The sequence below is a fragment of the Octodon degus genome, unplaced genomic scaffold (genome assembly GCF_000260255.1).
Source record: "Octodon degus isolate 3935 unplaced genomic scaffold, OctDeg1.0 scaffold00042, whole genome shotgun sequence".
Lineage (NCBI taxonomy): Eukaryota > Metazoa > Chordata > Mammalia > Rodentia > Octodontidae > Octodon > Octodon degus.
The window spans coordinates 14,993,731-15,020,004 of NW_004524618.1; the positions used below are offsets into that span (position 1 = coordinate 14,993,731).

The 26,274-nt window shown below is 43.9% G+C and overlaps 1 protein-coding gene across 15 annotated transcripts in view; it reads right to left on the reverse strand.

The window, feature by feature from the left end:
- Ablim1 (actin binding LIM protein 1) overlaps positions 1 to 26,274 on the reverse strand; it is a 297,903-nt gene that overhangs the window by 40,856 nt on the left and 230,773 nt on the right. For 9 of the 15 annotated variants that reach the window (XM_023715544.1, XM_023715543.1, XM_023715536.1 and 6 more), the window contains exons 7-9: positions 12,631 to 12,718; positions 9,175 to 9,233; positions 6,509 to 6,592 (exon numbers count right to left, since the gene is read on the reverse strand). In XM_023715544.1, the coding sequence (XP_023571312.1) occupies positions 6,509 to 6,592; positions 9,175 to 9,233; positions 12,631 to 12,718 (231 nt within the window). The remainder of the gene's footprint in view (positions 1 to 6,508; positions 6,593 to 9,174; positions 9,234 to 12,630; positions 12,719 to 26,274) is intronic. The other 6 variants (XM_023715540.1, XM_023715539.1, XM_023715534.1 and 3 more) reach the window with 1 other exon arrangement.

Below are 26,274 nucleotides of genomic sequence, written 5' to 3' on the forward strand. Positions count from 1 at the left end.
GTTCAGCCTTTACCCCCTTCTTCCTTGACTTTTTCATTTTTTTTGCAGAACCGGGGATTGAACTCAGGACCTTGTGCTTGTCAGGCAAGCCCTTATGCAACTGAGCTATTTCCCTGGCCCTCCTTCTTGACTTCTTAGCCTGTTAGTTGTGTTCTCTGAAGCGTTCATCTTATTTATTTGCACTCTGAACATTGCTGGATTAAGAGTTTTCAGGATTATTTAGTAATTTCAATTTTTGCCAAGCTCCAAATGATTTTTTTTTTTTTTTTTTTTTTTTTTTTTGTATAGGGGATCGACCTCAGGACCTTGCACTTGCCAGGCAGACATTTATGCCACTGAGCTATCTATCCAGCCCAAATAATTTTATTTATTTATCTATCTATCTATCTATCTATCTATCTATCTATCTATCTTTTTGAGAGAGTCTTGCTGTGCAGTTCAGGCTGGCTTTGAGCTCACTTTGTAGCCCAGGCTTGTTCTGAACTCACGACAATCTTCCGGCCTCAGTCTCCTGAGTGCTGGGATTAAAGACATGCCTACCACACCCGCTACTCCATTGGATTGTTTAAAGGGTTTCAATCCTAAAACACTACCAACTTCTACATATCCACCCTTGAGTTCTTTGATGCCGAAAGAAACACTTTAGATTTTTACAGTGGGACTGTTTTCAAAGTTAAATCTGCTGGTAACCAAATCGCCCAACTTGCTCAGAGTGGCTACTGTGCCTCAGCCTCCTGAGAAACAAGAATGCCAGGTGTGTGTCACCAATACTGGGAACTATTCTTTTTCTCACCCACCCTAGTTTATTTCTTACTGATGGGTTCAGTTGCATTCCTGCTTGTCTAATTCCCTGCAGTGGTCCTCCTGTATCTTCCTGCCTACATTAACATAATAGGATAAAACACAATCATTAACCATATAACATGAAGGAGGACAATTAAAGGTGAGCTTTGAGGTCAAACAACTCAGTTCAAATCCATGTGCTACTAGTTGTGTGATGTTACATGAATTTTCCTTCCAACTTTCTTGAACTTCAACTCTCTATTTATGAAATGGGGGAGAAAATATCCCCAACATCTACGGGTCCTTGGTAGGGCTAAAAGGCACAATATATATGAAGCGCCAGGTACAAGGTGAGTAGTCAGTGTTTTCAGGCATTCGACACGAGACCATTTCTCAGCTAGTAATATTCTACTAAGGAAGGGCAGCACTGCTTACGCTTTGCTTCTCATGACAGAATGTTCTTTCCAAACGTGCAATACACTGATGAGGCTATCTAGAGTTCTCTACAGCTAGTATATTTGGACTACTTCCCAGCAAGACTCAGTTGAGTAATTTATCACGGTCTTGGGGCCAGCAGAGTCTGCCAGGGCTTGAGAAATACCCTGCCCCTCCTTGGGAACTCTGAATCCTCGGGCCGAGAGTGGCTTCCTGCCTGCGTCTTAACTTCAGTAATGAACGCCCTTCCACTTCTGGGTGGCGATGGCTCTGCACAGACTCTTCTGTCTGCCAGCACAGTTCTGGACCTGCTGCCTCTTGGACCTTGCTTGAGGCTCATACAAGATACACGAAATGCCTGCTTTTTGCCGTAGTCCTTAATGGCTTCTGAAATATATTTGCTCAACTGGTGGAGCTTAGAGGTCTTTCTCCTAGGAAAGTAGTAACACTGCTTTTTAACATTCAACAATTCTCTTTGCAGTTTTAATCCTGAAGATTTAGAATTTTACATTCAATTGGAAACATGTTGAATTTTTAATTAACATCTTACCTATTAACAAAAGAGCCCCTTTTATTCTTCCTGCTAAGGGTCCCCCCATGGATACACCACTTGCTGTTAGGACGAGGATATCTATCTGAACTTCAAAGTCTGAACTCACCCCCATGTGGCCTTCCAAATTCCACTGACTGTTTCTTCTTTATCATAATCTAACTCCAGTGTCACCTTCACGGCCCGCAATGACACTACAAACAGAGAGCCCACATTCCCTTGATAGCACAGCTGGAAAAATTTAGTTATTTCTTTTGAAGTCATATTTGGGAGTAACAACAACAGAGGTGAAGTGAGAGTAGGAAGAACGCAGTCAATAACTAATGGATTATAAACAGCTGGGGTAAAATGAGGCAGAGTTTAACCCTTATTTTGTCAGTTTGTTTATTTATTTATTTTTGTGGTACCAGGGATTGAACTCAGAACCCTGCTCTTGCCAGGCAAATGCTTATTCTACTGAGCTATCTCCCCAGCCCCCCTTATTTTGATAACCGGAAAAAAAAGGACTTTTTACTCAGAACTTTCTGGTCAGATGAGTGGTCCTCATGCAATCCCTTACAAAGGTGTCCATTTTCCTCTATTTTCCCAGCACACCTTCCCATATTTGCTTTTGGTTTCAATTAACTTTTTATTTCTTAAAAAAGGGGGATGGGATGGAAACCCTGGCCTATACCTGTAATTCCAGCGACTCAGAAGGCTGAGACAGGAGGATCACAAGTTCATGGCCAGCCTGGGCAACTTAGTGAGAATTTGTCTCAAAATAGAAAAGGACTGCAGGTGCAGCTCTGTGGCCGGGTGCCTGCCCAGCATGCATGAAACCCTGGGCTCAATTCAATACAAAAGAAAAAACAGAAACCCAAACAAACAAACAAAAAACACAAAGAGCTCACTATAAGACTAGTGGTTTATTGAGAGAGAGAGAGAGAGAGAGAGAGAGAGAGAGAGAGAGAGAGAGAGAGAGAAACACACTCAATCACTCGTCAGTAGACAGATGCTGGAAAAAGCACATTTTTTGTTGCTTTTCTCAGGAAATCTTCTAAAAGCCCCCTAATTACCTTTCAGTTGGTTCTCCCCCCAAGCTTTGAACTCATCTATCTGCGATACCCGTCACAAAAAGCTTAACTGAAGGATATCTTTGGATGTTCCTGTCCCCCTTCAAATACTGACCAGTCAAAGCACTTACCAGGGCTCTGTCTACGAGTAAGCAGAGAAATGACATGTTCCATTGCCTTCCAATGATAGGCCTGTGCACGTGGCCCCTTGGGGACCCCGGGAAAGCTCTCTGTGCCTCTGCCCCACCCCCAGCAGGAGCAGGGATGCAACAACTATACTACGTTCCTCTAATTTGCATTCATTCAAAGAAATGCTCTAAGGGGGTGAGGGTAACTAGAGGCAGCAGCAGCAGACGGGCTCTCTCTGGGGACCACCTACGGGGTAACTGCAAGGCAGGCGGCCAGCACCTGCCACCAAGTACTGCTGGGCTAGACAGTACCCGCCCTGAGTGTCTGCGGACATTCACCAGGCAAGGCAGTGACAGAGGTAGGAGTAGTTTAAACACTATACACACCAGACATGAGGAAAGGATGGACCCAAGAGCCCTGGGGAAAAGGATTCGTACTGGGCAAGGAAAGAGGAGGGGTCTGGACACACACCCCTTCTCCGGAGGCTCTGTCACAAACTGCTGGCAGACCTCAGTGTACCCCAAAGGCCTGGTGGCCTGCGGCCTGCCCTGGAAGCATCTTACTGCCTCTACATCTGGCTGCCTGCTGAACTGTGGAATAACACCCGGAAGGGTAAAACCCCCAAGGGAACATTCATTCCTTGTTCTAGACCCAGGTCTCTAGTAGCTCCCTAAAAACACATATATATATATATATATACACACACACACACACACACATATGGTATCTCTGGTATGTTACTTTACAAGCGCATACATTAGATAATGTGAATGTTAGTTTCAGATGCAAGAAAAGATCTCATGTCTAGTTTATAGGTGAGTTAATTTATAATTCAGCCTTCAGGGTACAACCAATAAACTCCTTTTTAGAGCCAAGGCAGGTGACCCACTCCAGATTATTGAAAGCTTGGTTTGGGGAATACCATATGCTTTGCCTGCAGTGAATTAGGGGTGCTTAGCACTGAGCTTTACCTAGAGATAAAAATCACCGCAGCTCACAGAAATCTCTTTCAAAGACATAGAACCAGAATGCATTTTTCTTAGCTAACTAATTTTATCTCTTTTCTTTTACCTGAGGCTCACAGGATAAAAAGAACATAAACAATGAACATAAGTAATGAACTAACTTTCCTCTGATAAACTTAATTTTCAGTTCCAGCTGAGTCAGGCCTCGCTTCTGGGCATAGAGCACTGACTGTCCCTGCAAGGCGGTGTGGGAAATCACCTGGGACCTGTGGATGAGCGACTTTATGTGGTGACAACGGGCTGCTGCGCAGGCCGAAAGACTTGAAAGGCCAAAACCTGTGATGTGAAGCTTGTGTGGCCCAGAGTCCGGCGTGCCATCTCGCATTCCTTGCCGCCAGCAGGAAGGGGAGACCTCCACACACAGTCCCTTGTCCTTTCCCGAGCTGTTTACAGCTTTCTGTGGTAGAGCTAAAGTTGACTTCACTGATATTTATGGCTAGATAATGGGAATCAGATGGCTCCTTTGAACAGGACAGGAAGAGAGGTTATTCAAAACAGATTTCTCCTCCAAACTTGTTAAGGGACTGGAGCAAAAGAAAACAATTTCACACTTGATGATGGTATTTTTCTTCAAGTCATGAAAACATTATCACTTGGCTGTAGCCTTAGGGAAGCAACATAAAACACTAACTGAACTAAGAGTGCCCTACTGGAAAAAAGTATCAAGAAAGCAACTTCCTGCCAGGTACAGGCACTAGGCTTGAGCAGCTTGCACCTGCAGGAGGGAGGCTCTTGACCTGTTCCTCGGGGTTCATGCCACATACTGTGCTACACCTCTGCCAATGGAACTGGGCTTTAAAATAAGCTCGACAGAGCTCCTACACAAGTCCAAGCTGGGGTGCATCCAAGCACTGTGGTCCAAAACCAGGCCCTGGCGCCCAGAGTCTGGGAATCCCAGTCTGTGCATCTGGCTAGGTAGGGCCTGTGGAGCACTGGGGATGCGACCCCAACTGTCTGGCTTCATTGTATAGGTGGAGAAACAAGGGGCTGACGCCTACACGGCTTCTTCGCATTCTAGGATTCTATACTTCTGTCTTTCAAATCACTTGAAGAAAGAGCGTGATGTTTTAATGAAAACAGATGCTTTAATGAAAACAGAACATGAAGTTTTCTCATCCTCACTGCGCTGCTGACAGGCACAGAGGCAGGCGCAGGGGTGGAGGCCGAGCACAGCGCGATGCGCGGCCTTGAGCCATCAGCAGGGATGCCCGACCTGACTGGCCTCGTCTGGGCCAGTGTGGGAGTACGGAAAGGCGCCTGCCTGCCGAGTGACAGGTTAAGGCTTTCACCGGTTTCTCAGTTCTCTGGAGAAGGTGAAACCAGGCAAGGACTCCTCTAACCTTCTGCTCGGCTGTGTCTGTGGCGAGCCACAGAGGGGTCAGCCCATCCCTGGGCTTCTGGAGGAGTCCTACCAGCCATGCTGTTTTTCCCTATGTCCATCCAGGGCCCCTGACAAGGGCCTCAGCGGCACTTAGGCTCTCCTCTTCTGGTGACCCCAATTTCCCTCTTGCTTTCCCCTTCTTTGGAGTGGGCAGAACAGCACTGTGACTTCACAGCAACCTAGGTACCAATCCCAGCTCTTCTGCTTCCCTGGGGAAGCTACCTTGCGATGGGGGACCTCCCTCTCAGTCTGTCTATATGCAAAATGGGCATAAGACAGCAACTTATAGGCATTCTCAGGGAGCAAATGAGAAGGCTAGTGGGTCCCCTGCTTCCCCACAGGGGTGCCCACTCTAAGTGTCCTCCACCCCACCCTTCACTGCTCCTCTTTGGAGACAAACCACCCCTTGTCCTGGCACTGCTTTCCCCAGCTCCAACTCTCTGCGTCTTCATGGGCCTCACCCCTTTGTCCCTCGCGTGCACACTTCTAATCTCCAGCATGCAGAATTCCACTGAAGATGGTTTCTCTCTGGATGTCTCCTGGGGACCTACCCCTCACCTGATATTCTAGGAACCTGTCGTGTACCTGTTTGCATGATCTAGGAAGTCCATGTCCTGTGAGATTTCTGTCCTTTCTGGACATCACTTTTTCATTCTTGCTTTACTACAAAGCTAGATGCATAGTAAACTCAGCCCTGCACCACACCTGGTGCACACATGTGGACACACAGGACCAAGTGGCAGAGTACTGTGCGCTGGCTCCAGTCAGGACAGTGCTTTAGGGCTGAGGATGTGGCTCAGTTATAGAGGTTCTGCCTTACATGCACAAGGTCCTGGGTTTGATCCTCAGCACCACACACACACACACACACACACACACACACACACACACACAGAGTAAGGGCAGACAATGCTTTAGCCCCTGCTCTGGAGAAACACTACCCAAGTCAGAGCATGAGGCACACTCACTGGGTGAGGGAAGCATCTATCTGCCTTTGGCGGGAGCCGCGTAAGTTGAGTGAGAAAAGCAGCTGGAAAGGGAGTGGGGACGGGAGTGGGGATGGGCGTGGGTGTGAGCAGGGGCACCACGCATGAACAGCGGAAGCCTAGGCCGGGACAGCGACTCCATGTCTCAGCCCCAACACAGTGCCAACCTGAAGAGATGGAGACCGTCCTGTGCGGCGAATCAGACTTTTGGGATAAAAGAAATCAGATGGAGAACGATGAATGTTTGGTGGCTGCCACAAAAGATGAAAAGAGGGAAGAATAAACAAGATCCTCATTCAGATACTATAAAAAAAAAAAACCCAAAAAGACAAAAAACCAACCCATGGGAAAACTAATATGACAGTAAACAGCAAGTGACATCACTTCAAAGGGCATGTGCCAGGTTTAGGGGTCAGTTCCTCTCTGGAGAGCACACAAAGTGCATAGGAAAGGGTCTTCAAATGCTAGCAAATCTAGCCATATCTGCTCCCCTCAGAATCCTCTTCATGTATTTTGGCTGAGATGTTTTTATAGTATATGAAGAGTGAGAAGGCAAGAAAGCCAACTGAAACCATTCCTAAGAATCTGCTGCTACAAACGCCCCATGAGTTCTTAAATACCAAGAATGTGGATTACTCAGTGGGGTTGCTCAAAGATTCTTCAAACATTTTCATTTTGCTATGGAAACTGCTCTACTGTGACATTCGTTGAAAGGCTTGGAAAGCTTGGCTTAAGGGTTGTGTTTGTAGACACACCCTCAAGGGAGCACAAGACTCACTCCTCTGTTCAAAATTGACTCCCCTCCAAATCTCACCAGCATCAGCCTAGCCCCCAACTCTGCGCACATGGGCTGCCTGCCCTCCTGAGGTGCATCCTCCTCGACTACTGGATTTCTCAGACAGTGAGCCGGAAGGCTGATGGCCTCCCACGTAGGAAGTGTTGAGATTAGGGCAAGAGCTCTAGAATGCTTACTAAGGAACAAAACAAGAGCACCTCCTCCCCAGAATGAGTGCAACACTTCACAAGCTGTTTCCATAAGCTTCTCCAGAGAGTTCCATCAAGATGTGATCAAGTATGGTTTTTTTTCTTACTTTAAATCATTTTAGGAACCTGTTAGGGTTCACAAACTCAAGCTATCCTTTCAGAAAACAAAAAACAAAACAAAAAAAACCACCCCAAAACAACAACAACAAAACCCATCCCCTCCAGTCTGGCCGCATTAGCATTCTTTTCTTGTTAATTAGCACTAGCATTCATTTCTTTCTTTCTTGAAGGCAAAATACTTCATCAGGAATAAAGTGAAAATGATCACATGAAAAACTGAATGCAACACTGTAGAAAGGGTGTGAACCACTGGCTACTTGGGCAGTTTCTGGGCAGCCACCTCAGGCTGTGTTATAAATTGTACACACTTAGGGCAAAAGTGACAATAAGTAGTATCTTTAATGTTCTCATATTCTATAAAGATAACCTTGTTTCCCAAGCATTTATGGTTCCTCCAGATTCCCAGAGGCCAGTCTGCCCAGCTGATGAACTCCAGGAGCAACTACGGCTATGCTCAAATTGAAGCTGTCTGTCTAAAACAGAGCACAGCCATCTCCATACTGGTGGACATCTTTTTCTTCTGCTATTCTCAGGAAAAGTGCTTCTCCCTCTACTTAAATTTTGCTTAAAATAATAGTGATTGCAAAAGGAACTTCTTTTGCTTAGGTTCCCAGGCAAGGGACAAATCTCTTAAGATGTACAAATGGCAAAATGTCTCTATCTGATTTATAGATGCCAGTTGAGAAGAAAAAAAGCAAAACAAACCAGAGGGGGTAAAACTTCACGCTGCATAAATGTGTCTCAAGGAAGAGAACAAAATACACTAGAAAAGAAGAGCAGCAACCCCAAGGTGATAGTGGTAGGGATCTTAAAAATCTGATAATCACTTCTTGGAATTCAGGTCATCCCTTCCCAAGTCATGTATCAGTGAGCAGGACCATGGATAAATCAGCTGTGTTCTGCTGGAAATGGTCTAGGCCATATAGGAAGGCTTTCGATTGGCATACGAAGGAGCAATCACTCCACACACCAGGGCCTGGCCTCCAAAATCAACTCAGACTCTGCTGTCCCTTGAGGCACGAGGTGAAGGGATGGCCGGCTCCAGTTTTTCCACACATGCTGCTAAATCCTTTAAAAGGGGAAACTGGGATTGGGGCCGATTATCCTTGGAGAAATACCTCATCGCTCAGTAGAAAACCTAGGATCATCCTAACAGGGTCCAGTCATGATCATAAATACCTATCTCTGTACAGCCCTTGGCTTCTAAAATGGATGAAATATGGACAACTGGAAGTATTCTGAGCTTTGAGCAATTTACACGTCTCGGCTTGTGCTTGTTGTCCTCTAAGGCTTTAGCTGTAAACCATCACATTTCCGAGTCAGAGGCTATTCTGGTGAATTTGGATTTGGGAGCTAGGTGGAATGGAGCAGTGGCTGAGCGATGGATCAGAGTCCGAGCGGAAGTGGTGCTCCACAGACCAGGTGCAGAAATGGCTGCAAGAAGGTCACCAGGTGCGGAACACGGAACTTGATGGACCACCTTCTCCCTATCTCGGCCAACTTTTCCCTTAAACGCTTTTAAAGAAGTAGGCAGGCAAGGTGAGACTGCTCATTACAGCAGTTAGGAAAAACAAACAAACAAACAAACAAACCTCGCAATAAATGTAGAGTTGGTAGGAGGAAAACACTGGTAAAAAGTAATTTTACTCAAACTCTAGTCCCAAGAATGAAGTGGCTGTGAAGCGTGTGGGCTCCAGGTGCACCCGGCACCTTGGTTCAGTCTCCTTACCCGCAGCTTTTCCTCTGTCTTAATAGACTGCTTACAGTCGGGATGCCAGACGGTGGAACCTGCGGAGACACAGCGCAAGGCATGAAGGAAGTGGGAAGACGCCATCGGCCCATTCCACACAACTTCTGAGCGTGGCTCACATCCCTCTTTCCATTGCAGGAAAGCTGAGACTGCCCCACATCCAAGGAATTCGTGCCAGTAAAATCAAACAACCCCGGACTTGAGGTGAATTTCTTTTTCTAACCTGACTTATTCTGTAAAGGTTATCACTCTGGATCAGAGAGAGCACTAACTGGGCACAAGATTGCTTCAGTGCAAGGGATATTTAGCTCGTGATTGTTTTCAAAAGCCATATTATTACCTTTCAAAAGCAAAGTCCGAGCGCTTAGTATAGCCTGCATTTAATTTCAGAATAAGCCATATTTATAGAACATTAAGCAACAAAGCGAGTGAGTTGAGACAAATAAAATCAAACTAGACAGTCCATATCCAGAAGCAAAATTTACTATGTTTTTAACTGATACAATTCTATAGTCATCTACACGACCATGGGTAACTACATTAAATGTAAGGTTAAAGTTACATTATAAGTCCTTCAACCTTTTAAGTAGCTAAAACTAATCTTTGCTTTTAAACTAATGGAGTGACTATTTAGATGTTATTTCCTGTTTCGGGATCAGCAGTCTCCCTTTAGAGGACTAGGAAGCATTTTCACGAGTGGTATCACAGTCACAGAATTAAGCAAAAACACTTATTTCCAAAAGACAGCTTTGATCAAGAATCTGGTGCCTGCTCATATGATTTTATGCGACCAGATATGTAACACATGCCATTTATATGACTATTAGGCTGAAAACTGAATTCTCTATGCACAAGGGGGTTTGTTCAGAGGAAGGGTGGGGCAGGAGGGATGGGGGAGACTGCAGACTCAAGCCAATAACGTTGCCAAGAGGAAAGCTGCGAGTGAATGTTAGAAGCAAGACTTACTATAAGCATCTGCCTTTCTTGATTGCAGTCTTTATCTCTTCAAACAACAACCTGTTTGAAGAGTACAACCTGTTTCCAAGTACACCTAAGTCATCAATTTAAAATAACCCACGAGGGGCCAGGGAGATAGCTCAGTGGAAGAAGTGCTTGCCTGGCAAGGGCAATGTCCTGAGTTTGATCCCTTGTACTACCAAAAAATAAAATAAAATAACCCATGAATTGCTTCCTACTACTGAGCTACACTCACATTACATTAGTGGCAAGAAAATATATTTGATATCAGAATAATTTAATTTCTGTTTAACAATTACTTCTATCTTGTTTGTTTCATCCAGGATGGGGAAAGAAAAGGAGGGAGGGTAGGAGGGAGGGAGGGGGGGAGAGAGAGAGACAGACAGACAGACAGACAGAAACAGAAACAGGAAGAATATCGAACAAACAAAACTCAGACAGACATACGAGTCCCTGTAGCACTAAGAGTGGCTCAGAAGCTGACTACAAAGCACAGGAAGTCTTTTAATGTGAAGAGGCGAAGGGTCAGGCCCGGGTCAGGAGAGTAGTGTGTTTGCATGGAGGTTCTACCGAGCAGGAGACACTGTCCAGAACACCAGGGCTGCTGCACACTATGTCAACACTGTTCTCTGAAGGTCACACACTCAAGGGACGGGACGCAGAGATCAGGTACCTCGGACAGCAAACTACAAATTCCTCAAAGATGGGCTCAGAGGAAATGCAAATATTGTGAAGCACAACTCTAAAGGAGCCTTAGAGATGGCGTAGAGGCACGCAACTGTAAACCCAGCAGCTGGGAGGCTGCAAACAGGAGGATCACTACGAGCCTGATCTGTGTAGTGAGACCCTGTCATTCCTGTACTAAATACATTTAAAAAAAAAAAAAAAAAGAAAGAAAAGAAAAGAAATAAAGGAATCTTAGAACTATCATGGGAATTCTGCTCTCTGTCTATCCCAGAAGTGTGCTGGATTTATGCACAGTTTGAGACCGACCGCCCTCTCCGTTCAGCTTCTAGAACCACGGGAACATGCAGAGCGGATTCCAGGCCTGAGTCTCACCTCCTAGCAGATACAGACTGACAGTCATGCCACTGTGTGTTCTGTGAGTGCTATAATTAACGCACTGAAATCTTAACAGCGGGCTTGGAGACCATACGGAGACTCAATCTGCTTGTGTAGTGGTACGTAAAGTGACATTTGCTTCTTGCCACTGCAGATGTATAGTCTGTTCTTGGGAAATATGTCGACGAAGCCCTCACGAGACCACAGCGGCAGAGCTTGTAACGTTCACAGCACGCTTTGCCATTCAGCGGTGTTTTTCATCATATTTTTCCAGAGTGATCCTGCTAATGCTAAAAAAACCCCACTGTGTTGCCAATTTATCATCTATCTAGTATTTTTTAAGACAGAGTAGCCAACATGGTGATCTAACACTTGTGAGTCATTCTTCTAGACTTTTCTTAGTTATACAAAAACAAAACCGAGAGAGCAAAGCAAACCATTCGTTAGAAACACAATGTTATGTGTAACAAGGACGAGGCGTGTAGAGGCAGCCAAGAACCATTAATCACTCACACTGAACCAGCAACTGCTCTTAACAGTTCTTGCTAATTTTACTGATGAATCCTGGTCTAATTAGTGAGTCTTTTCCCAGCTTAAAATAGTAAAATGCTTTGCTCAGATGGTACCATGTGACTGGAAGAGAATTCACTCCTAAAGCTTCTCCAAGCAGCTCAGAATTTTGGAGGAGACAAAAATATATAATAGTTTTACTCTGGGAATATTTCTGAAAATTATTTTCAATTAACACAGTCTAAGGGCTCCCTGGGAATGAGTACTTCCATGCTACCAGAAATTTCTTAATTTCTCTTTTGGGGACTGTGGGTAGGTTGTCCCTCATCCAATTTCTATCGAACTATGTTATCTTAGTGGGTTAAAATGTATCCGTAATGTAATTCCTCAAATGAAATTTTCTTCTTTTCAAAGGCCCAGAGAAAGGTAGGTGGGGGGACTTCAAATAATCTTTCTCACAAAACAGTAAAAGGACATAAGGAAATGCGGCCATCAAATAATTAGCACTTCTAGGAATTTCTAGGAATGTGTTCTTGTTCTTTGTTTCTCAAATATATTCTCGGGGAAAGATGGAGAGGAGGGACTGCTGATTTTCATTTTTCCTTCCTGCTCACAGCACAGTGTTCCAGTCTTATTCATCCTTTCCAAGCAACAGGAGCCCGGAGCTCTTTCTTCAACAGCCTCAGGCCCTCCCCACCAGCAGGTCAACTGCTTGGCTGATCTACACTAACGCATGATGAGGTAATGTTTGGCCATACTGATGTTGGATTTGGGTCGTCTCTCAGCTAATAAAGTGCCTCCTTCTCTAAAAACAATCCAACAAACACAGCAAGGCTTTCTTTCCCCAAGCACAGAAAATATGCTTTGCTCTCCAGTCCTGCTTACCTTGGAGATACATTTCCTCGCCTTCTGTGAACATCTGGTTGCATCTGCTGCATCGTGCACAGCTGGGGTGATAATGCTTGTCACCTGCCTGCAAGAGAAAAGGCAGGGACGTTGAGCCTACCCATTCAGTCGTGGCTGAAAAGCTGTCCTTGAGTTTCGAAGAAGAGAAATTGCGGAGGAAGGAAAATAATGATCCAATATTCAAACTTCCCAGACCAGGAACCATGGGAAAGAGAAATGAAAATCAGAGCTCCCTCCTCTCCATCTTTTCCCGGGAATATATTTGAAGTTAAAGTCAGCCTGGCGAACTGAAAAGGCTCAAAGACCAGCTACTCACACCCACCATAATGGGGGCGTTTGCTTCTCAGCGTGTCTGACTTCCACTTTTCTCTTACCCTCTGCTTTGTGGGATGGTTTGCAGTTAAACACCACACACCTGAGAGTTTACTTTGTGTCCCAATAACCACCTCAAAACATGAGCGCACACATTTCTGCTGGAGCTTAATGTTGGTTTAGCAGGCTCTTACTTGATGATCAGAAAATAATAAAACCTAGCCAACTTGCATCAAGGTAAGAAAAACCATAGTAAAAGACATAATCTGCCGTTCTCGCTTCAGAAGGAGGCTAAATTCTCTTTCATGTGGCTTGCATCAATCTTTTGCCAATGCCTTACATTCTTCCAAAGAAGGCATTTTGCTGAAGTGGCATCTCACATCCCTAAGTAGGACAGATGCCACCGCAGCAGGTGCTGACTTTCCTGGGGCAAAGCGTCTCCGGACACGGGGACAATTCTCTAGACACGTGCCAAATTGCATTAGAGTCATGCCACAAAGGAAGCCTGACAGAAAATCCTTTCATTCACAGTTGGGGGGAAAAATCTTCACCTAAAGAGTACCAAATATATTCTATGATGAAAGCCTTTGTGTTCGTCAGTGTGAAAACATCTCTTCTGCACTAACCATGCTCCAGAGCAGTGCTGGGAAAGTCTGAAGTAGCTGCACCCTGCTTCTGAGCCTGTGAAACCGCGACAGGAAGCTGGAGTCAGGTCAACTCCACCCTCACACCTCCTGTGGGAACTGTAAAAGCCCCTTAAGAACTAAAGCATGTAGACTGGGCGTGGTGGCGCGCGCCTGCAATCCAGCTCTTGGGAGGCTGTAGACAGGTGGATCACTATGAGTCTGACCTAGTAGTGAGACCCTGAATACCCTTTCCTAAAAAAACAAAAAAGAACTAAAGCATGAGATGGGGTCAGCCTCTTGAGATGACCAAGAGGGAAAAAAATATTCAGTTACCTAAATTAAAAATCTAGGAAAGACACCTCTCTTGTGGTGTGTGCCCCAAAATTATAGAAATGGTGTCCTTATTCTCATCCAATTGATGTTTCTTTATTATATATATATTTTTTTGTGGGGGTTAGAGGACTGGGGTACAGGTGTGAGTGCAAGGAGAAGCAGAAGGTGGTCCTGCCCTCCAGGGATCTGTGGGGTCAAAGGTGGGGGAAGGGAAGAAAGGAAGTCCACTCAGTTTGAAGCCAGGTTGCTCAGCTAGGATGTGCTAGTTGGACAATCTCCAGGATCCCAGGGAAGGTGTAAGAATAAAGTCTCTAGAATGTGGTGTTGTCTGTGGTGCGAAACATAATTTAACTTATTAAAGGTAAAAACCAGAAATCTTTCATGCTAATAAAGCACATTTATCATCTTCGGTGGTAAAACATCACAAGGATTCTAATCAAAGAGGAGTGAGACAAAGATGTGTCCTTTCACCAATATCATCCTACATTGTTTGGGTACTTACCCATGTGATAAGAAAACTAAGGGTAATAATCGTTAATAAGTCTGAGCAAGTGGCTAGGTAAAAATTAACACAAACTATTATTTCCTACTCATTAGCAATAAAAGATAAAAGCAGGTAAGGAGGTCCCCATCTGTCATGACAACAAATAAATCCACTAATACAAGACCTACATAAAGGGCTGGAGAGATAGCTCAGCAGCCTAAGGGCCTGCCTAGCAAGCACAAGGTCCAAGTTGGGTCCCTGGTACTCTCCTCCCCGCCCCCCAAAAAAAGACCTATATAAAGAAAAATATACAACTTAACTGGTGGATGTAAGAGATCTAAATAATTCTATTTCTCAATAGAAACACACAATAATAGTTCTGGGTATAAAAATTGAAAAATGTAAAGATAGCTCGGCAGTCTAAGCATCTGCCCGGCAAATGCAAGGACCCTGGCTTGATCCCCAGTACCTCATGCCATACAGGCCCCGTGCTGTGCAGGCCAATGGCACTAGGCATAGTGGTGCATGCCTGTAATCCCAGCACTAGGGAGGCTGAGATGGCCACCACTATGAGTCTGAGACGCATTGCAAGACTCTGTACCAAATAAGTAAATAAATCTTTAAAAAAAATTAAAATGAACCTACTCCAGTGGCGCCTTCACAATTACAGTACCCAGAGGAGTTTGCTTTATAGACCTGGATAGATTATATCTATGGAAGGAAAGAAATATACTCCCTCTCCCCACAAAAAAGATGAGCAATGAGAGGGTATTGTGCTTTCTTGATTTAAAAATTTACTCTAAGGCTACAATAATTAAAACATTTGAGGGGCCGGGGAGATGGCTCAGTGGAATAAGCGCTTCCCTGGCAAGCGCAGGGGCCTGAGTTCAATCCCCAGTTCTGAAAAAAAAAAAAAAAAAAAAGAAAGAAACTTTTGGGCTGGTGAGATGGTTCAGTGGTCTAAAGCACCTACTTAGAACAAGCTTAGCAAAGCACAGGGACCGTGGTTCAATCCCCCAGCACCACATGCCAGCCCACCCCCGCCCCCTGGTGGGCTGAGCTGGCCACACACACACACACACACACACATACACACAAATAAATAAAATTTAAAAAACAAAACACTTGAATACCATATAGGAACAGAAGATAAATCAGCAGAGAAGAAGAGGGGAAATTGCAATTACCAGAGAGTTTAACTTATCTAAAGGTAGCAGTTCAAATGAGCTTAAAGAACACATTACTCAATAAATGGTGAGGATATGGGGATATGGTATAGGGTTAGGGTACAGCACTTGCCTAAGTATGAGCCCTGCCTGGGTTTGATCTCCAGCACTTGAAGAAAGAAAAAGAAAAAATAAATAAAAAAGAAAAAAAAAAAAGGATAATTTGCTCTCATTAGCAGAAGATAAACTTAGATTCTAAACATGTAACCTATATAAATTCCAGAAAGCTGAAACTAGAAACAAAGTTAAAGCAGAAAACATCGTATCACCCGTGATATATGTGCCCCATGTTTACAGCAATTCATCATGGCTGAATCTCAGAAACAACCCAAATGCCTGTCAACTGTTGTATGGATGAAAAAGATGTGGTATTTTTTTTTTATACAATGGAGTATTACTCAGCTACCACATATTACTCAGCTATAAACTCGAGGCTTTTAGATGCAACTAGAGATCAGACTCGTAAGTGAAATAAATCAGACCCACATGTGTAAACATGGAATCGTCTCCCTAGTGCAAGAAACTGAAAGAATAAACAAAATCTGAAACACGATAGCTAAGATAGTTGTACTACTAATTTCTATTTGTTTATTGAAAGGAACAGTTAATGCTTAACTTTTTTACAAATTTTGCATGTTTATATCATAATTTGAACAACAATTTTAAAGATAACAATATGTAATATAATGACCATTGTTGATTTCCTAATATCTTGCTTTGAAATTCTGTATCAGCTTTAATGTTACTTATTTTATTATCTTTAAAAAAATACAGAAGTATTAAAAGAATGCGCAGAACACTTGGCAAGAAAGCTTTCCTAAGTGGGGCAAAATCTAGAAACAATAAAGATAAATATCAGCCAATCTATGCCAAACACTGCACAATATTAAGAACTCTAGACATAAAATTAAAAAATAGAAAGATGTTGCCACACATTTTAAGTAAGCAAAAAAACCACTATTCAGAATATTTAAAGATTGCCTAAAATAAAAAAATAAATGGCAAGATGGGCAGAAGTTTATTTCCAGAGAAAATGGAGATAATAATAATAATAATAATAATAATAATAATAATTTGTAACCAGGGAAATACAAGTTAGAAAATCTTTTGTCCCACCATAAAATTAGCAATGATAAACAGAATAGAGGAACAGAATAAGCAGAATGTGGGGAAGCTGGCATTTCAGCTGGGGACCATAATCGTCCCGGAAGGCACCCTGGCAGTATCTATTGGAAGTCAGCGTGCATGCTGCCCTCTGGCTCACAGTGCACTTCCAGGGAGCGCCCCACACAGTCCCACGAATGTGCCCCAGAGCATGTGCCCGGAGGATGTCCAGTACTATTTCACTTATAACAGCAAAGAACGTGGAAATAGCAAACAATCCCCCAAGTGGCCATTAAAAATGAAGTAAACATGTATGTACTCGTAAGAAGAGTTCAAATTAATACTATCGAGAATTCAAACTATCATTACAAAGAAAAAAATCAAACCACAACACTGTGTCCTATATCCACACTGAGTAATGGAAACACTGACTTGACTGGATTTAAGTCCAGCTTCACATTTATCTTTAGCTTGCACATCAATGACACGGGTAGAATGATGACACTTAACTCGCAGGGTTCATGAGAAGATTATCAGGAATATTACTGTCCGCGCACCATGGTAAGCGATTTAATCTCTCCTCTGTTCCATATGGTGGCACTATCACAATTACTACTTTTATTTTTAAAAGAGAACAAAAGTGATAAAATTTTTTAAAAGTAGAAATGATGCAGTATTTCACTAAAGAAATCAATAGGAATTCAATGTTAGACTCACTATGGAAATTAATTAGTGAGGCGAGTCCTCAAAAAACTAGGATTAGAGGTCCCATTCAACCCAGCTATTCCCCTTCTGGGTATTTTTCCAGCAGAACCAAAAACATATCACAGTGATATATGTGCACCCATGTTTATAGCGGTGCAATTGGTTATAGCTAAATCTTGGTATCACTAACTATTATTTATATGTGAAGGGTCACATAATGTGTAATGATTATGTGTATGTACGTGTGTGTGTGCGCGCAAGCATGCATGCATGGGCACGTGTGTAGGTGCCGGGAATCAAACCCAGGGCTTTGCACATGTTGGGCAAGGATTGTATCACTGAACATCATCCTCAGCCCTGCATATTGATTTTATATGTGTGCTTTGCATGGAGAAGACAGGAAAAAGTAAATCAATTAAGTGTGCTCTGCTGACCCATGAGGAGAGGTAGGACAGGGAGAAAGAACCCGCTCACTCTTCTTATAAGGACTATTGTTTAGGCTGCTGTGCAGTCAGAGTAAAGACAAAAGGAAAAAAATCTGTATCTCCTGGAGTCCTAAATGCCTGGTCTTGAGATTTTTATCCCAATCTGTTATAGAAACATGATTTGGGGCAAATCAAAAACTCAGGATTTCTTTTGCAGAGTAGAGGTGATAGTGGTAGTGATGATATTAGTAAAGCTAAACATTTTTATTGTGCATATTCTGTGACAGTTACTGCTTCGCAGATTTCATAAATATTTGGAGAATTTTTGTCACTATCACCTCAGGAGGCTGAGGCTATTACTATCCCCGTGTTTAGATGAGGTACTCGAGGCCTGGCGAGGTGCAGTAGCTTGCCTGGGTTGCACAGTTAGAAGCAGTGGATCTGGTTCTGCAGTGGATGTTCTTAACCAGCACTGCAGCTAACAGCCATAGAATATTATTCCACTGCAGTGCCTACTTCCCAGTGTTGCTGGGTGAGTGCTCACGTGGCAGTTTGGAACTGGTGTGATAGGCAGCACACAACGACAATGATGATGGTGGGACCAGCAACTTAGTAACTCCATCCAGAGATGGTCCCAGAGCCATTCATGAGAAAGCCTGTGGGTGTCCATCTGTGAAACTGATAGAAGGCCCTCTGGATGTCACGCTGTCCAAGCACAGGCGCTGGGGAGTAAATACGCTGAGTGAACTGTTGCACAAGATGGGTGAAAGCCACCCCAAGCTCACGTGAGCAGGGCTCTGTACTGCTGAGGACACTAAGCGTGTCAATGCGCACACCAACATCACACTGTCATTCATGACCCATGCACTTGCTGCAGATGGTGCTCACGTCAACTAACTCACATCATGCCAAGAAATTCTGAGTCAAAGGTAGCTTCAGAGCTAAGAGTGAGGCCCACTGGCATTACTGCGACAGTGCAGATCTGAGGCGCTGCAGGGTCTAGAAATCAAGGACGAGGGAGCCCTTCTTGTGCATGGCGAGCCACCCCCTCTTGTTTCATTTCTCCTTATAGTTGTCCTGCTGATGGTTCACAGGCAGATTCTGTCCACACAGCCAGAGAAAGTACCAGAGCTGAACAGAAACACCAGGTTATATGCAAACTAACCAGAAACCGGAACTAACTGAACCCAAGTCATTTACATCAGAGTCATTTTTAGAGGAAGAAAGAATTTCACACGGTAAAATGAGAGACTGCGTGGGAGTCATGTAAGAAACATTACAATACAAATCCTATTCTTTGTAGAGAGGAGGGTCCTGATTGCACCCTTGTAGAGCACAGCAGGTGTGCTGGTACCTGGCCCCCAGCAGGCAACCTGCGACTTGGGCTCTGTGGAGTCAAGAGGCCAGGCCCACTACTGGAGTCAACAGACTCGCCATCATGAGGTCTTCATTTTTGTACCCTGCTACTTAAAAAACTGGTAACTTCTGGGCCAGCCAAATAGCTCAGCGGATTAAAGCGCCTGCAAGCAGGGGCTGAGGGTTCGATCCCTGGGCCTGCCATGCCGGCCTCATCCCTGGGGCATTCTTAGATAGCGATTGAAACTGGGTGTGGTGGCACATGCCTGTAATCCCAGCACTTGAGAGACTGTAAACAGGAGGATCACTATGAGTCCGATCTAGTAGTGAGACCCTGAACACCTTATAGACCCTTCCCCCACCAAATAAATAAATACAGAAAAACACAACAAAACTGGTAGCTTCATTTCTGCATTTCCACATATTTCAGATGTGTTTGTTAAATTAAAACATGACATTATGGCTAGCATTCAGTGCTCTAAGAACAACAAACAGCTTTCTTCTTGGGTGAATTTTACAAAGTACCTGCCTACACACAATGCTAAAAATTGTTCCTCTCTACAAGAGCTGGTTAAATTAGCTTTTGGTGGTTACTAATACTGTTCAGTTAATCTCTGACGTGTGAACTTCAGCACACCGGCCAAAACGGTGGAGAAATGCCATCCATATTAAGGCAAAATTTAGCGCAAGATACCAGATTGTGGATGGAATCCATTGTCTGGAAGAACAGAAAGTTCTGAATTCCTCGTGGACATGGGGTATAAGGCAGAGGTTTCAAGATCTAGAATCAGGAGGTTTTAACTGGCTACCCACATGGCCTCTGACATTGCTTCCTTTCTCCAAGCCCCAAGACCCTTGCTTGAAGATGTGCTGGGCTGGGTCATTTCAACTTCCATTCAGCTGAAAAATTCTGTTTCTGGGTGAAATCCCCTATCATACATGCTCACAGTACCGTGTTCACAGAAAGCCTCTTGAATACTAAGGGGCCATTCCTGATGGCAGGGAATAGAGCTTGGCCAGTAACTTCTTAGCGTCTGATACCGCAGAGGAATTGTGAGGCCTCAAATTGGCCCAGTGCATACTAAGTAGGGCACTAGGACTAGAGAAAAAGAACAGTAATGGTGGAGCCCTTCCCTGGACAGATAATCCACTGTCTGACGGTCTGACGATCTACTTAGCTCCCAACTGCAGCCTCTCCTCCTTCGTCTCGCTTTTGTCCCCTTCCTCTAGGTTTTCCCTGCTCATGACCCCAGCCCTGAGGTCAACCTTCATCCATTTATAGTTTACACCTCTGCTCACTGTCAAAAAGGACTTGCAGATACTTAATGGAAAAGGCCAGGATTTTAAAACAATTGATCAAAGACATCACACATGTTTGTTTTGATTTTAGCTTCTTAGTAGATAAGGTCAAAAAAGAAGATAATGGGCCACAAATGCATGGGGGGGGGGGGAGAAAGCCTACACACAATGGTCACCAGAGAGGCAAGGTTTGTTAAATTCCAGTCGCCTTGCAGGCTGAAGTTTCAGATAATCTTATTCTGTGCAGAGGCACTACACCAAGTACGTTCAGTGATTTATCTTACAATAACCCAATAAGATAGGTGAATTTTAGTCTTATTTTACAAGCAAGGAAATGAGAATTCAAGGAGAATAACAGACCCAAAGCCCACCCACCCCCTTCGGTGCTTCCAGAAGGTGGAGCTAGGTTTCAACCCCAGTAGTCTGACCCTGGGGCTACAGGTTTTAGCACACCGATTTAACTGCCCCCAGGCATTCCTGAGGGACTCCTCACACAGGGATTCTGACTTCCCCAACAATTTCACTGATGGTAGAACACATTTAATTTGTGGCTTTCAGGTCCCTAAGATTCTCCCAAACTCAGATCTGACTGAATGGGACTTTAGATTAGGGACCTGCAAACACTTAGGGGCGGGCAGAGCTCAGGAGTTTTCTGTTGGTACTGGGCATAAGCAATCTTCACAGAAACTTAAAAAAAGTATGTTGAATAGCCCTAAAGTGGGGTTCAGAAATCAGCTTCATTTTTAAAATTTGAAATGAATTTATGCAGCTCACCATGAACTCGAAACACATTAATCTGGGAGGAAGCAAATCCCCAAGTGTGGGCAGAGGAAGCCAGCAGGAGGACCAGGGGCCCCCTGCCTATGCGGCTGATAGGCAGGCGGAGAGGGAGATGTGAATCACCATGCTACCTGTTCAGCTTTTGCCGAAGGGCTGTGCTTGGGCTGACTCAGCCTCTTCTTAACCACCAGGCTTTCCCCTCGAAGCAGGAGAGGTCTCTAATGTAACCAGACTGGCTAGATCACCTCTTCCACCAGGACCTTCTCCTGCTGCAGCATCAGGAACAGGCAGGATAATGAGGGTGTGCCTTGGCCTGAGGTTTGTATCCTGGGCCAAGGGGAATAAATCAGTCTGTCCCAGCGGCTTTTGCCAGGACTGGAGGCCACTACAAGTCTGTACAAAGCCAACACACACGGATGAGTGCCTCTGGCAGCCCCAGTGTGTTACCCACCGCAACCCCTGAGCTTGCAGTCTGCACCCCGCAAACATGCTGTGGCAGAGGAGGGTGGGAGCTTATGTTTCTGAGTAACGATGCGCAAGTAGTTCAGAGAGAAGTGGGTCATTATCTTGGAACTCTCTGGTTCCCTTTACTCACCTGCTCAAAGTCTAAGAGACAACTGGAACTCTCTTTTGTAGCGGGGATAAGGAATAATAATAACAAAAAAAAAAGTAGCCCAACATAGAGCAAATGCACATTGGCTTCTTAGAAATGGTTACTGGCCCTTCATTTACTTTGAAGAAATTAAGTGCCACAACTTTAACTCAGTCTTTGTCACTTAATTGTGTTGCAGAAATGTGGACTATAAATGTATCAGCCGTAAAGAACACGGTCAGTCTCCAAACTGATTTAAACACTCAGGGCAATCTCTTTTTATAACTCAGTAGGATTGTGGGTAGCGAGCAAGTTGATTCTAAAATTATATGGCTATGCAAAGAGCCAGAATTTTTTTTAAAAAACGACCAAGCTGAAGACCTTAAAGTATTTGATTTCAAATTTACCACAGAAGGACCGGCCAGATAGCTCAGCAGACTAAAAGTGCCTGCTTCAGCAGAGCACAATGGCCGGGGTTTGATCCCCAGAGTGCCATTCCAGCCCCACCCCAGGGCGCACTGAGAGGGCGACTGAGACTGGGCGTGGTGGCGCACACCTGTAATCCCAGCACTTGGGAGGCTGAAAAACAGGAGAATCACTATGAGTCCAGTCTATGTAGTGAGACCCTGTAGACCCTGTCCTAAAGTCATAAAAAAAATTTACTACAAAGCCATATGTAATAAGCCAGTGATTTGCATAAGGATAGACTTACTGATTAGTGGAATAGAAGACAGTGTCCGGAAGGACCTTGTTTGTGTTTGCTAAGCAGGCACTTGGTGCCACTGAGCTAAATCCCCGGCTCAATAAGCCATACATCTATGATCAGCTGATTTTCAATAAATTGTCAAGGCAATTTGATGAAGGTATAATCTTTCTAATAAATGATACTTGCAAAATTGGAAATCTGTATCCAATTAAATCCCTACCTCATCCCATACACAAATATTAACTCAAAATGGATCATAGATGTAATTATAAAAATATAAGACTTGTAAACCATATAAAAGAGAGTTGCAGAAAAATCTATGACTTTGCTTTAGGCAAAGATTTCTTAGAAATTGTCCCCAAAGCATAATACATAAAAGTTGATAAATTCAGTATCATCACGATTAAATTCTCAGGGCCGGCCACATAGCTCACTGGATTAAAGTGCCTGCAAGCAGGCACAGGGGCCAGAGTTTCAATCCTGGGGCCTGCTGTGCCAGCCCCACCCCTGGGACACACTGAGACAGTAATTGAAACTGGGTGTGGTGGCACATGCCTGTAATCCCAGCTCTTGAGAGGGTGTAAACAGGTGGATCACTAGGAGTCCGATCTAGTAGTGAGACCCTGAATACCCTGTAGACCCTTCCCTAAAATACAAAAGAAAAAAAAAAGATTAAATTATCTTTCTTTTAAAAAGACATTAAGAAAATGGAATGATATGCATCACTAGGAAATAATCTTGAGATTGTATACCTGAGAGTAGACTTGTGTCCAGATTACATACAGAATTCTTACAATACTATAATAAGAGGCAAATCAACCAAATTAAAAAATAGGCAAAAGACTTAGACATGGGGTATAGCGCCATGGTACAGCATTTACCTAACACATGAGGCGTTGGGCTCAGTCCCTTTCCAGCACTAACAGGCAAAAAAAAAAAAAAAAAGATTTAAATAAATACTTCACCGAAGAGACGCAGGGATGCTGTTAAACTTGGGAAAATACATTGAACATTATCAGTTTTTAGGAAAATAAAATCAAAACCACAATGGAATACCATCACACAGTCACAACAATGGTTATAGTTTAAACGACTGACCAGACCAAGTGTAGAGGAGAACAGAATCCTCAGACATTTCTGCTGGTGGGAATGTAAAACAGTGTGGCTACTTTCGAAACTTCTTTGGGTCTTTTTCAGAAAGTTGAATGTAAGTATCCCACACAACAGAGTACTTTGATTCCTAGGTGTTAAACTAAAATAAGTAATTACATATGTCTACACAAAGGTTTTATATGTGTAACTTTACAACAATGTTACTCAAAACAGCCCAAACTGGAAGCAATTCAATTGACTCTCAATGGGTGATCAGATGAGGACTGGAGGTCAAATGATTTATTGCAGCAAGGTCAAGGTCACATGCCATCTAACTAGGAAACATCTCACATTGGTGCATAGAAATCCACCTGTCCTGTACCAAGAATGCCAGCCCACACTCTCTTCTTTGTTTCAAAATCTGTAGGCACCTAGGTCAATCATCCCTGTACAATGTGAAAAGACACTATGATCAAGGAGAGAATATTTTCTTAACATGTATCATGGATATTTTGCCAAAGTTCAAGGCTGAGCAAATAACTACTCAAAAGTCAAAATGGATCTGTCAACTTGAAATGAATCACTTCTCCCCTGGACTCACACGTTTGATTTTGCCCCGTTATTATGGCAGGACTGCCTGCCACACCCCACCGTGAATTACAGAGCAGGGAGGTGGGCTTTGGACCCAAGAGAAATAGGTTCTAAATCTGGGCCTGCATATGGTGGAGCCCTACACACTATCCCTGACTTACTTCATCTGTAAGGATCTGCACAAGAGAACCTACCAGGTGGTATTGCTATGAAAACTAAAATAACCAAAGGGGAGTTGGTAGCAAAGTACCAACTGGTACCCATCAATTAAGTTCATTAATAATACCCATCCAGGCAGGTAAGCTTTCTCTACTTCTTTCCCAGTAGATTACAGATTACAGATTCCTTTAAAGACACAGGTCACACGTGTATCTTCATGATCCTAGGACCTTTCTTACTTTCCACCCAGCAAGTGGGAGATTCCACACGGCCCAGTGAATCAATATGTCCACAGAAACGCTTACCAGAAAACTGATAAGCCAATTAGCAACCATCCCCTGGACAAGCATGGTGCCCAAAGGAGCAGGACAAGATGAAATGTTGTGTTCAGCTCAAATTTCAGAATTCCTCGTTTGCAGATACTCTGCCAAGCCGCTTATAAATCAGCAACACTGGGAGGCCGGTGTTTATGTCCACTTAGCAGCTGAGGAAATCATCTCGGGTGTTTCAGGTAGCACAGGGTAGCGCTGGGATCCGAACGCAGGCCTGTCTGAGCGCTTGGGGCCACCTGCTCGAGCCACAGGCTCCGTCCAGGAGCACTCGCTCTCCCTGGAAGCACGATCAGTGTGGGCAGCCTCCCTGGAATCTCCCAGGCGATTCAGGTCTCCTATGACTAACTGTCACTGTGCCACATACCTTTTGAGAATACAAATAAAAGTTGATTGTGCAAAATCAAGTCTTCATGTTTCACAGTTCAGCAAGGCTAAGAAAGATAATTTTTTAAGCCTTCAACTAAAATTTTATTCTATTCTGCTTCCAACTATTGCAATGAGCCTTACCAAGTTAAATGAAGCAAAACAAAACTACAGTACAAATAATGCAAACTCTTTTTAAATCCAACTATCCCAGGTTTTATCTGTTTTTAAATAGATCCTGTTAGGGCCGCGTTAAGTTCACAACAAGTTGAACAGAAACTGGAGCAACCATGTCCTCCCTGCCCCTGGACACCCACCCCTTCTATCAACAGTCAACACCTGGGTGGTAAATTTGTTATACCTGAGGACCTACACAAGTATCCCCAAAGAGTGACAGATCTACCACGATGACATCATACACAATTGCTTCCCTGCCTTCCAAACCTCCTATGCTTTGCTTTTTCGATTATGGTGCTATCTCTTGGGACAGATGGGATCATGATGCGAGATACTGCGACCCTAGATCCTTGCACACATCCGAGGCAGCTCCAGTCTACCTGTGATTTTCTAATTCAATTCATGTCTCCCAGGAGCCAAGCATCCTTTCTTGAGACCAGGAACTGACAAAACAGCATGAATATAATCATTTTCTCACTGTCTTCTGATAAATTATTAAGAAACACAACACAGGGCCGGAGAGATGGCTTGGTGGAATAAGCGCTTTCCTGGCAAGTGCAAGGGCCTGAGTTCAATCCCCGGTTCCGCCAGAAAAAGAAAGAAAGAAAGAAAGACAGACAGACAGACAGACAGACAGACAGACAACATAGTTCAGCAGGTAAATAAGGACCAGAGGAAGAGAGGAAGACTTTGAATTTTCCCAGGTGTTAAATGAATTTAATGTTCCCAGAAAAGGCTTTTTGTGTAAGCCATTTGACAGCTTTTTATCTTTTCTTCATCAGCAAAAATGACAGTACTGTACATATATCAGATTGCCCTTCTTTATAAGAGGAATGTTGTGGGGGGTTTTCACTTGGATTTTTTTTGGGAGGGGCAGGGGGCAAAGTTTTGCTATGTACCCTGGCCTGGTCCTTAAATTTGTAGTCCTCCTGCCTCTCCTCTTGAGTTCTGGGATGATAGG